This window comes from Heteronotia binoei, chromosome 10, assembly GCF_032191835.1.
Source record: "Heteronotia binoei isolate CCM8104 ecotype False Entrance Well chromosome 10, APGP_CSIRO_Hbin_v1, whole genome shotgun sequence".
NCBI classification, from domain to species: Eukaryota; Metazoa; Chordata; class Lepidosauria; order Squamata; family Gekkonidae; genus Heteronotia; species Heteronotia binoei.
Genome location: NC_083232.1, coordinates 77,823,916 through 77,836,080, shown reverse-complemented (window position 1 = coordinate 77,836,080; position 12,165 = coordinate 77,823,916). Strand labels below are relative to the sequence as shown.

Sequence of the window (12,165 nt, the reverse complement as noted above, 5' to 3'; positions counted from 1 at the left end):
GAAAGAAAGAAAGAAAGAAAGAAAGAAAGAAAGAAAGAAAGAAAGAAAGAAAGAAAGAAAGAAAGAAAGAAAGAAAGAAAGAAAGAAAGAAAGAAAGAACGAACTAAAAAACAAAAGGAGAACAGAAACAACAGAGGCCGGTGTTTTAGCTTCCTTTGCTATGGAAGCAAGCTCCTCTAAAAGGGCCCCGAGCCTGGGGCCCTCAGGAGTAACAGTGCCTATGCAGCTCCAGCCTTGCCTGCCCCAGGCCTTGGACAGAGGGGAAGCGCTGAGGACGCCTGCGGCTCTCGGAGCATGCTTGGAGGGACAAGGTGCCAAGACAGCCTTACCATGCTGGGCAGTTATGAGTTCAGCACTGCAAATAGCTCTGCAGACAGACCTGGAGGCTTCTAGGTGGCTGTGAACAGCGGAAGAGGAAAAAAGCCACCAAAACAGTGATCTTGCGGCTCGCACTCCTAGCGACGCTGCTGTGACCCCTCTGGGACAAATGCCTGGTGAGTTGTCCACTATGAATGCCCCTCCTGCCTTTCCAACCACTCTGCCGCCTTGTATTGAGCCCAGTTTTGCTGACTTGCCTTACTATGGCCCCTCTGTTATAGCAGCACAATCAAACATGGCGGGCCTGCCAGCCACAACAGTTAATAACATGGCGCCCAATCAGGTTTTTCCCGCCTTCTGCAGTCAGCCTCCAACTGACTGGGCTACAAATCCTTGGAGAATGACCTGGTACTCCCCATTCTTCCAGATACCACCAACAGCTCCTTATCAGTACCAGTATACTCAGGGAGAGGAGAGGGAGCAGAATGTCAGCACAAGGGGGGGAAAGGAGACGTTTTCCCAGCAGAGACTCCAGTGGGTCCCCGCACAATAGGAGACAAAAACCATCCCCTGCTTCCAGATCTCAATCCCCAGCTCCTTCAGAATCATCTTCTGAGGAGGAGGTGGGAGCTGCAAGTGGAGAGAGAGGGAGAAAGAGGGCCCTCAGCAGAGGAAGGTCAAGGAGGAAGAGTTCCCATTCACATTCTCCTTCTGCTAATAGAGCCAGGACCCATCAGAAGTTACCATGCACAGACATCTGAGGCTGAAGGCAATAAATCTATTGCTTCTTCTGTCATCATTACATCTGATAAGGAGGAGGGGGAGTGGTCTGGTGAGGACTCAGACTCCAGAGAGCTCCACCAGACTTTTTCAACCTGATCTTTACCAAAGGCTCCTTTAAAAAGTTGTTTCTGCCTTGAACCACTCTTTAGATGAAGAGAACATAAAGACTTCAATATCCACAGCAAACTTGGATGCTAGAGGCTTCAAAAAACCAAGTAAAAAATTAGTTGGTTGTCCATTTCCTGAAAATTTTGAAGAAGTACTCAATCAAAATGGTCAGTACCAGGAGAGACACTACCCTTCAAACCATTGCAAAAAATATATATATATATGTTCTACCAGATGAGACTATGGAAATCTTAAAGGTTCCACTGGTGGACGCTCCAGTTGTGGCATTGCATTCAGGAGCGGTCTTATCAAAGGATGGAGACAACGTCCTCAAGGATCCAGTGAATAGAAAGAATGAAACTGTACTCAAAAGAGCACATGACGCAGCATCCTTAGCTATCAGAGCCTCTGCGGTGCTTTCTAATTTTACTAGGGCCATTGTCATCTGGGCAGACAACTTGCTGCAACATCCAATTTCAGACCCCCTTGCCTTAAAGAGATCTTTTTTGAAGATTAAGAGGGTGGCCCAGTTTGCTGCCGATGCCTCCCAGGACTGGATGCAATTTGCTGCCAGATCACAAGCTGCTGATGTAGTAGTAAGAAGAAACCTCTGGCTCAAGCTGTGGAAAGTGGGCTCGCTGCCAAAATCCAACCTTTCCACAGAAATTTTCCGGAGAGCTTCTTTTTGGGGAGGGTCCTCTAAACAAGGTTTTGGTGGAAACCAAGGAGAAAAACCATCTTTGTCCTCTTCCAAGGAAAAGGAGTATAAATCAAAATCCTTTCAGTCCTTTTGTCCCTACAAGTTTTCCAATAGGGGCAGAGCCTACAGAGACAACAGAGGGGGCCAATCATCCTCCTTTCACTCAAGATTCCAAAGACAACAATTCTCAGGCCAGAAACGAAGTCCAGCAACCAAGGAAAAAAATCGAGTGCAGGACGCCAAGATTGGGGGAAGATTGCAAAATTTCGCTCTGCAGTGGAAACAGATATCTTTGAGTCTTCACCATAGTGGAGTCGGGCTACAGAATTCAGTTCTCCTCCCCCACACCGTTTTGTTCACTCCCCAGTACCTTGCAATCCAACAAAGTTAAAACACCTGAGAGAAGCCATCCATCACCTTCTGTACATTGGGGCCATAGAGAGTTCCAAATTCACAACACTTCCAGGGTGTGTACTCAGTACTGTTCATAGTTCCAAAGAAGTTGGGCGAATGGCATGCCATCTTGAATCTACAAGACCTCAATGTCTGGGTGGTGCAGAAAAAATTCCAAATAGAGTCCCTGTGCTCCATTTTACAAGCTCTACAAAAAGGCAATTTCCTGGCTTCATTGGACCTCAAGGAGGCGTATCTACACATACCAATCCATCTGAATTCCAGATGTTTTCTTTGTTTTGCATTCCAGGGGCAGCACTATCAATACAAGGCCCTTTCATTTGGCCTTTCTTTATCACCTCATGTGTTCACCAAAGTTCTGGTCTCTCTGATAGCAGCACTCAGGAGGGAGGGCATACACACCTACCCTTTTCTGGATGACATCCTGATCAGGGCACAGAGCCAAGAGCAGTGTCAATGGGACATCAATCATGTGGTGCAATTTCTTCAGAGACACAGCTTCCTCATAAACTTTCAGAAGAGTCAGCTTATACCATCACAGTCTCTAATACATTTGGGGGCTCAGATCGACACCAAAGCAGAGAAGGTTTTTCTTCCCCCAGAGAAGCAGAGGACTTTAATTGCATTGGCCACCGATGTGCGTCAACGCAAACGAGCGGACCTGATGACCTTAGCAAGACTTTTGGGACTCATGATTCCTTCAGTAAAGATGGTTCCTTGGGCGAGGCTTCACTCAAGGTCTCTACAATGAACTCTTCTTTCCTACCAGAATGACATCAGGCGGAAGAGACACAGACGCATTCCTCTGACTTCCGAAGTAAGATCTTCCCTGAGATGGTGGACTGCACAAGCGAACCTGAGCCAGGGCCTTCCTCTCTTTCAAACACCCAGCATCACAGTGACCACAGATGCCAGTTTAAGGGTTGGGGGGGGCTCACTGTCAGGACAGAGCAGTACAAGGCAGATGGACTCTAAAAGAGCGAGAGAACAGCATAAATCTCTTAGAGCTCAGAGCTGTCCACCTAGCTCTGACAGCTTTCAAACAGTACCTAAAGGGAAAGGCAGTACTGATTCACACAGACAACATTACAGCCAAGGCACATATCAACCGCCAAGGAGAAACAAGGGTGCCCCTTCTTCATCAGGAGGCAGTAAGAATAGCACAATGGGTCGAGGAAAATTTAACAGGATTGAGAGCTCAGCATATTCAGGGAGTTTTGAATGTGCAAGCAGACTGGCTGAGTCGAAAGGATGTGGATCCAGCAGAATGGTCCTTGAACAGCCAGGTGTTTCAGGAGCTGACAGTCAGGTTCGGGTTCCAACTCTGGACCTTTTTGCATCCAGGAAGAACAGGAAAGTATCCAGGTTCTTTTCCAGATTTATCGAGACAGAGAGCCTGGATGCTCTTCACTCAAGATGGCCAGAAGGCCTGCTATATGCCTTTCCTCCCCTACCAATCATCTTTCGGAAGATCAAGGAGGAGGAAGCAGAGGTCATCCTTCTGGCTCCATACTGGCCAAGGAGGCCATGGTTCTCAGAACTAGTTCATCTTTCAGTTGCAGATCCGTGGTAGCTCCCGATCCAGAAGAATCTGCTTCATCAGGGTCCAGTACTTCACCCAGACCCAGAGTGGCTTCAGTTAATGGCATGGAAGCTGAGAGGCAGGACTTAGAAAGTTCAGGACTGCCGAAAGACATAATAGACATTATGTTTCACACATGTTGTCCAGCCACAAGGCGCATATATAACTACACCTGGTCAGCGTTTAACAAATAGGCGGTTGACAGAGGTGTAAATCCGATGAGTCCTCCATGTGGAGACGTCATAGCTTTCCTTCATAACGGGTGGAAGAGAGGCTTGCAACCCAACACCTTAAAAATTAAATTACCGTAATTAAAAAAATATATTTAAAAAAAAGACAGGTGGCGGCTATCGCCACAGTACTGAACAATAGGGGGCTGGGAAACATTGCCTCACACAAATATGTCAAACATTATTTAAAGGGCACTATGCAGTTAGCTCCACCAGTCCAGCACCGTTTTCCGGTTTGGAGCTTATCTACTGTTTTACAAGCCTTAACCAGGCCCCCCTTTGAGCCACTTTTCTCTGTTGAGTTAAAACACCTGTCATGGAAAGTGGCCTTTCTGATTGCCATCACTTCGGCCAGGGGGATTTCTGAGTTAGGGACCTTGTCAATTAGAAAGGAACTGTGTACTGTATATGATGATCCTGTGGTCTTACATGCAGATCCCTCTTTTCTGCCGAAAGTCAGCTCAGGTTTTCACGGCAATCGACATGTCTCTCTCCCTTCCTTTTGCCTTCACCCGGCTCATTCGAAGGAGAAGAAGTGGCATAAACTAGATGTTAGGAGGGCTGTCCTATGTTACATTAAAAGAACAGCACCTTTTAGACTGATGGACCAATTGTTTGTTTCATATGGGATTCAAAGTTTAGGAAAAAAGGTTTCTAAGGCCTCAATAGCCTTCTGGGTCCGCAGATGTATTTCTACAGCATATGAGGTGCAGGGGCTTAGAGTACTTGAAGGGGTGACTGCACACTCCACAAAATCTGCAGCCACGTCAGCTGCTTTTTCTACAAGAGTGCCCACTGAAGATATTTGCCGAGCAACCACGTGATCTACCTTTAAGACCTTTGTCAGACATTACAGAATTGATCAGCAGTTCTCTACTGAGGCTGCTTTTGGGAGAAGGGTCCTCCAAGAGGTTGTGAGTGAGTGACCCTTTATATTTTCCCCACCCTGATGAGCTTTGTTACATAACCATCTTGGATGCCTTCCCCCACTGAAGGAGAACGAAACATTGGACTTACCTGAAGGTTTCTTCTCTTCAGTGCAGTGAAGGCATCCAATTTTTTGCCCACCACTGTTTTCTCAGGGTTGTGATTTATGTTAAGATGAGCAATGGCTATTAAAAAGACTACTATTATAAGTATGTTTTTTTCTGACCTGGTCCACTGTAATGTGTCCCTCTGACACTATATCTGTTTTTGAATTTTTTGTGAGTTCAATATTAAAGTTTTGGGGATTGTTGTTTTCCTGATATTTTGTGTGGTGTACACTTGTATTGGAGCTAGGCTATTTTATGTCTGAAAGTGCACCCCCTCTAGGTCCTAAGAGGCATACAAAAATTTGCATAGCCCTGTCTGGAGCGAGAGGGGGCGTGACCTGACCATCTTGAATGCCTTCGTAAGTCCAATGTTTCATTCTCCTTTCTCTGAGCAGTGCTCTCCTCTTGCAAGTCTTCCTGGCCCCAACTAAAGATGTAAGCACAAAGTTTAAGAACATAACAGCTCTGCTGGATCAGACCAGTGGTCCATCTAGTCCAGCATCCTGTCTCACACAGTGGCCAACCAGCTCCTCTGGTGGGCATAGAGACCTTCTTCTGATGTTGCCTCCTGGCTCTGCGATTCAGAGGTTTAGTAACCCTTGAACTTTAGCTCAGGGGGAAGTCCCTGGGGGTGAGGATCACAGGGGAAAGCAGCAGGTTGAGAAAAGATAAAAACATACCTATCTCATGCACCACTAGCTATCAGCCCTCACCCACCACTGTTTTCCAACGACATGATGATGATGGTGACGATGATGACACAATTTGTCCCAGATTAAATATTATCCTCCAGGCACAGGAAACTTGAATTGAATAGTTCTGATGACATACTTGCAGAATTTAGATAAACCGGATTATAGAAGAGCCTTCAAACTCATGAGAGCGAATATGCTCCCTTCAGCGGTCACAGAAGGTAAATACAAAAGGCGCCCCTATGAGGAAAGGTTATGTATTTGCAGAGATGGGAGGATAGAGACGAGAGAGCACATTCTCTTTGAATATAAACTTTATCAGAACATTCGCTCGACTTGTATTGTTCCTGTTTGTGATCAATTCCCAGGGAGAGATTTTAGCTTTTATTTAGATAAGATTTTAGCGGATAGGAACCAGGAAATTACTATGAAGACGGCAACGTTTGCTGTATAAGCCATAAGACTCCGTAAACAACTAACTGATAAAAAACATTTAAATGTTTATGAAATATTTTAATTTATGTTTTATAGCTAGAAATGGAAACTGAAATTTTTATGTATAATATTTTGTATTGTGCCCAAGTTCAATTGCATACTTTGGTTTTTCCTTTTTTTCTAATGCCACTTGTTACCTATTTTCTTTCTCTTTGGATGGGTCTCTGACTGTATGAAACTTGACTTGACTTGATGATGACGATGCAGACTTGCAGCCCTATTTGTTGATTTGGTCTTCTCTAACCATACCTGCCAATCTGAGGCTGGGGTTATATTCCACATGAAAAGATACAAAACAAGGGCTTCAGCTAACAACTGTTGTCATGACCTACCTACCGGGAAAGAGGCAGACTGAGAAAGAAAGTATGGCCACAGATTTCCTTCATATAAGAATCCTGAAGATATCATCCAGTCCATTAGTCTCTATTATGGACCACAAGCCATACAGAAGCAGGAAAGGCACTGATACTGAATTAATCGCCTACATAAAATTTCCACACACATCATTCAACCTAGTGAAAACAGTATTGTCGTTGTTATTGTTGTTAAGCAAATTAAATAATAATTATTAATTATCTGGTCCCATCTAAATACAGAACTATGAATTCAACGTCACCCTGTTTATTTCCACCCATTGCTATAACTTCAAATGTCACCTTATTTATTCCTATCTATTGTTATAGCTTAAATATGGGCAGAAATCCATTTTGAAAAACAGAAAACAAAGAAATCATTGCACAAGGCATGTTCAGAAAAAAATTTCACAAAGGGAAAAAAAATAATGAGCGTATAATACCTTTCCCCTTTTATTGCTGACATTTGGCAAGAGACTCCCATCTGCGAAAAACCAGTAGAACTTGCCCTGATGCCATTAGAAACGGGGGAAAGCAAAGTGGCGTTCCTTCTCACCATCGAGCAATCGTTCCCATATGTACTTTACAAGGCTTTAATAAACAGGATTCACACTATTGGAACACAGTCAATTAAGAAAAATACCGATTGCCTTCTGCAGATATTCCCCTGGTGCCAAACTGTATGTGAAGAGATGGCAGGGAGGACGAGGAGGAGGAGGAGGGAAGGTGTGATAATTAAAAGAATTGCCACTCAATAAGTCACAGGAGTGAATGTGTCAGTGCAGTGTGCTGGGGAGGGTTGAACGTACCCAGCTGCTGGAAAGACTCAACTGTGGTTTGGTCTCTGGCACCACTTGTTGGGACAAGATGAATCACAAATGCTCTGAAAGTGAGTTTCCATGTGACCATGTGCCAGATGGAGGTGGTTACTTGTCTGATTGATTGCCTCTTGGGCCATGAGGGGGGCTTTCCAGCCAGCTAACGCTGTCATGCTGGCACCAGAGTTTCAGAGACCAGCCATTCCTTCTTTGGTCAATGTCCCCTTGGGAAACCTGCCTGTCGCTGGAGAGGGGTGGTGGTAGGGAAGGGAACAGGGGAAGGACCCAGGAAGAAGACTCGGAGGAAGTGATGGACGCAGAAGATGCCTACACATGTGGAACCCAGTCGTGTCACATTGAGAGGGTGCCCCTAATGAGTCTGCATTAACAAGAGTGGGGGAAGCATTATGCACTTTGCAAATGCTGAGTGGAAATGGGAAGAATGACCCGAGAGTATATGTGAATCTCTCTCTCTGTCTCTCTCTCTCTGCATGTGTACAGAACAACTCAGCTTCTGAATACTGATCATGGAATCTTGATAGAGAGGATGTCAGGAGCAAATGCAGGCCAGGCTACTACGGCCAGGCCATCCCGTGCTTTCACAATACCCCCTCCGTCCTGTCCAACTCGTATTCCACAGCAGTGAGCTCCATCATATATGAAATTGCCACTCCGATCAGTCCAGGCACCTGCTGGGAGCTAACTGCCCATCAGACGTTGCCTGGGCCCTAATACAGGACAGCGAGCAAAGCTTCATTACAGAACAATGGCGTTTGCTGCCAGAGCTTACAGATTTGAATAAACAACAAATAAGCAACATCTGCTCCAGCATATGTGTATGGTGGGAAAAAAGTCACAAAATAAAAGAATTTGTAAATGCCAAAAGCAACACTAAACTGCCAGTGCTACTGTAGAGTGAATTTTTAATTGCACATGCATACCCAGGCAGGCTGTGGGTATTAGTCTCACATATGTCTGGTTGCTGCCAACCTGGGAGTATAGATGAATTTAATTAAATAAGGATTATCCCTTCTCCCCAGTACAATTACTTATTTATAACAATGATAAAATTGCCTAATAAAAAATTGTAATATTTTGTTGTTGTGTGTATGGGTTTAAAAAAAAAACGCCATTGCTCGAAAACACTCTGGTATTCCTTGTAAAGTCATTTAGGGATGCTTGGGGTTTGAGTGTCTTTTAGAATTAAGTCTCTGCATTCTGCTAAAGGGGGCGGGGGGAGACAAAAGGAACATCAGGATGCCTGGCACAGCTAAACAGCCAGAATCTACATTCAGGAAAGATAGCAAAAAGCAGCTAAGGAATGGACATTCAGCGTGTGTGTGTATGTGTGTGTGTGTGCAAAATTAAGCAATGGATAGGAACAGAGAGGGCCTGGCCACAATGTCAAGAGGCATTATCACAGCAGGAAGTGGTTTTGTCACACCCACCCGCACTTAACCAAAGTATTCTCAGGAGAATTTGTACCACAAGGCAGGTCTTAACTAAGGAACCCGGTCAGATTTAAAGTAAATCAATTTAGGAGGGGTTTTTATTTCAATGAATAAGCTGATTCATTACAGTGAACTGGTAGTTTTGTTTCAAATATTTTAACATCAGTGCCATAATAACAAGAGGTGGACCCACAAAGACTTGCTGGAGACGTTTCATTTTCCCCTCCCTCACTATTTCCTCTTTCCCTTCCCTCTAAGCCTGCAAAGCTTCTTCCCTTTTCCTGTTTCCTTCTCTTCTTCCCACCTGCCAGCTGAACTACTCCCCCCCCCAGTATTCTGCCTCTCTCCCTGCCCATGGCAGCCTCTACCTGGGAAAACTACAGCTTAGTTGCATGATGCTGCTGGCTGCCAGTTGGGAACCATCCAAGAACTTACAGATGGCACCTTACTCACTCACCATTGTATCCTCCTTCCAACATGATTTCCTGTTTCCTACCAGCTGGGTACACCAATACCCTCTCCTTTCCCTCCTTTCTTCTCTCTTTCCCACCCATCAACCAACCTACTTTTTATCTGCCCCCCATCTTCAGCCATATTTATTATTCATTATTTATTTACTTCATTTATACCCTGTTTTTTTTCCACAATGGGGACCTGAAGCAGCCTATATAATTTGCCTACCCTTCCTTTTATCCTCACGACAACACTGTGAGGTAAGGTAGGCTGAAAATGTGACCTAAGTCACCCAGTGAGCTTCTACAGCAGAGCAGCAAGTAGATGGAACTAGAGTTGACAAGTCCAACTCAAGAAATACTTGGAGACTTTGGTGATGGAGTGTGGAGACTTTTCCATTCCCTAAATAAATCAGTTCCCCTGAACACAGTCTTCATTTCCTCTTCCTCTTTTTTGCATTCAAATAGTTCCACAGCAGCTATACTTCTACTAAAATGAAAGTGAACTCTCACACACACATACACACACTCACAAAGCAGCCAAAATACAATTTGCAAGCCCACACTTTTGTGATCTCACTGGGACAATTTACTCACTAGAATTGTTGAATGTAACCATCTGCTATATTTCAACCAACTTCTTCAGAGTAACACAGGAAAATGAAAGTAAGGGACAAAGCAGCTGTAATAAATCCCTTCCACCATTCATCTGTTTGTATATGCATGTGGCTGGGTCAGCTGAGTCCATTGTAATTTGCATCTATTTTCCCCGTTCTCTGGAGTCTTTGACTGCTCTTGAAACTTATACAACTCACAACTAAGAGCAGATTTGAATGCTCCGGTATGAAGACATCTCTTTCATAAGTTAAATGACTAAATCAGAATTTGAATACTAAAGCAGTGGAAGATATAACCTATGAACTGTAAGTCCTTGTACATTTCAGCCATGATCAAACCAGGTGGCCTTAGAGATCTTCAACTTGCCCCACCCATCACGAAAACAAGGATTATAAGGATTAACCCACATCATGTATACTAATTAATAATTTTAAAAGTCTATTTTTTGCTGAGGGTGACCCAGTTTCTCTCATTCTAAATATCATTTTTTTTCCTTTACAAATCTGCAAAAGAAAGTTATCTCGCAGCATCTGATGCTCCCCTTGCCTATAGAAAGTTTTTAGCAAGCATCTGATCACTGCAAAATCAAATAAGGCTTTCCTTCAAAATGGCACAGAGATTAATTTGTTGAGTAATGATAATGACATTGAAGAGAGACGGCTGTGCGAGAGCATTCTGTTGTCCAGCCACTTCTTAACTCTGGCATTTAAATCTCTAAAAATCCCCAGTATCGCAAATCTGCAAAAATACATAGAACGATTATATTTGCTAATACCCACCTGAAGTGCTTTCAAGAGGATTTCCCCATGAAGATTCATCCTCAAAGCTCTGGATCTGAGACATGGAAAGGGGAGGGGAGGTGAGAACACTACTCAAAGCAGCTTGTTTTCATTATTAAAACTATATTTCTTCTTTTCAATATTAAGATTTCAAACAAAAACAATTCTAAACCTTCCAGATGTTGCTTGGTTGCTGGTTCTCCTGTCTGTTTGCTTTTTAAAAACAGACTGTCTCCAGTTTATAGTTAGGCTCTATTAGATGTGCCATTCCTTGTGACACTATTGACCTACAGATGTGCACTACTGCCAACTGGAAATGTTTTCCTGGTGATATCCACAGCAATGTAATCTAGAACTGCACAACTTCACCAATGTTCCTTCTAAGCTGCAGTCTTGTGAGGGAAAATTCTGCTTTGTGAGCGACTGGTGTTAAAGTTGTGAGCTACTGGCATTAAAGTTGTGAGCTACTGCCTAAATTAGTGTGCTCTGGTGTCATTTTTCCTGATCTAAGACAAAAATCTGTGAGCTGGAGGCTAAAAATCTGTGAACAAGCTCATGCCAACTCAGCTTAAAGGGAACACTGCTTCTGGCCCATCAGCTGTGGATCCCACTACTCAAAGTCAATGTTCCCTCTAAACTATGGAGTCTTGTGAGCAACAATTCTACTTTGTGAGCTACTGGCATTTAAGTTGTGAGCGAGTGATTTGGCATAAATTAGGTTACCCTGGGGCCATCCTTCCTGAGCTAAGACAAAAATGTGTGAGCCGGAGGCTATAAAACTGTGAGATAGCTCGCACTAATTCAGCTTAGAGGGAACATTGAATAGCCCGCAAGGGGCTAGATGCTCTCCAATTACGCAGCTGTAGACAAAGAGCAAAATTTGAGATGTCTGTAGAGCCATTCATGGGCTCTCCTACCTGATAAGTGGGCTGTGATTGGCTTGGAGGTTCACAGGTCGTGCAAGTTCAACAGTACTGATGGAGCTAGGCTCAGATTAGATGTGACATTAATTAGTAGGTTGTGTTGGGAGTCTAAACAAGTTTAAACAGGGCATAATTTGCCCCCTTAATGGGGGAGGAGGAAGGACTGCATGTTCACTGAGTACTACATGTTCAGCCCTGTGACATGGCAAATAATGACCCTGGGACTGTTTTGGCTCAGGAAAATGGTGCTGGTAAAGGAAATGGCCACTTCTCCCCGTGCTGTGATCCTGACCCAGATCAGGCCCTGTGGTGCTTGGAGAAATAAGTTCCCTGCAGTTGCCATAAAGCTGAAAGGAAGGGAAGTTAGTCCGGGAGAACCCTGATGCAACTCGTGTTCTAATGTCTTGTCTTGTTC

At 44.1% G+C, this 12,165-nt stretch overlaps 1 protein-coding gene across 1 annotated transcript in view; it reads right to left on the bottom strand.

Moving 5' to 3' along the window:
- Nucleotides 1-12,165, bottom strand: part of ITPRID1 (ITPR interacting domain containing 1) — a 57,200-nt gene that overhangs the window by 27,552 nt on the left and 17,483 nt on the right. The window contains exon 6 of the mRNA XM_060247616.1: nt 10,828-10,882. Coding sequence (XP_060103599.1) covers nt 10,828-10,882 — 55 coding nt within the window. The remainder of the gene's footprint in view (nt 1-10,827; nt 10,883-12,165) is intronic.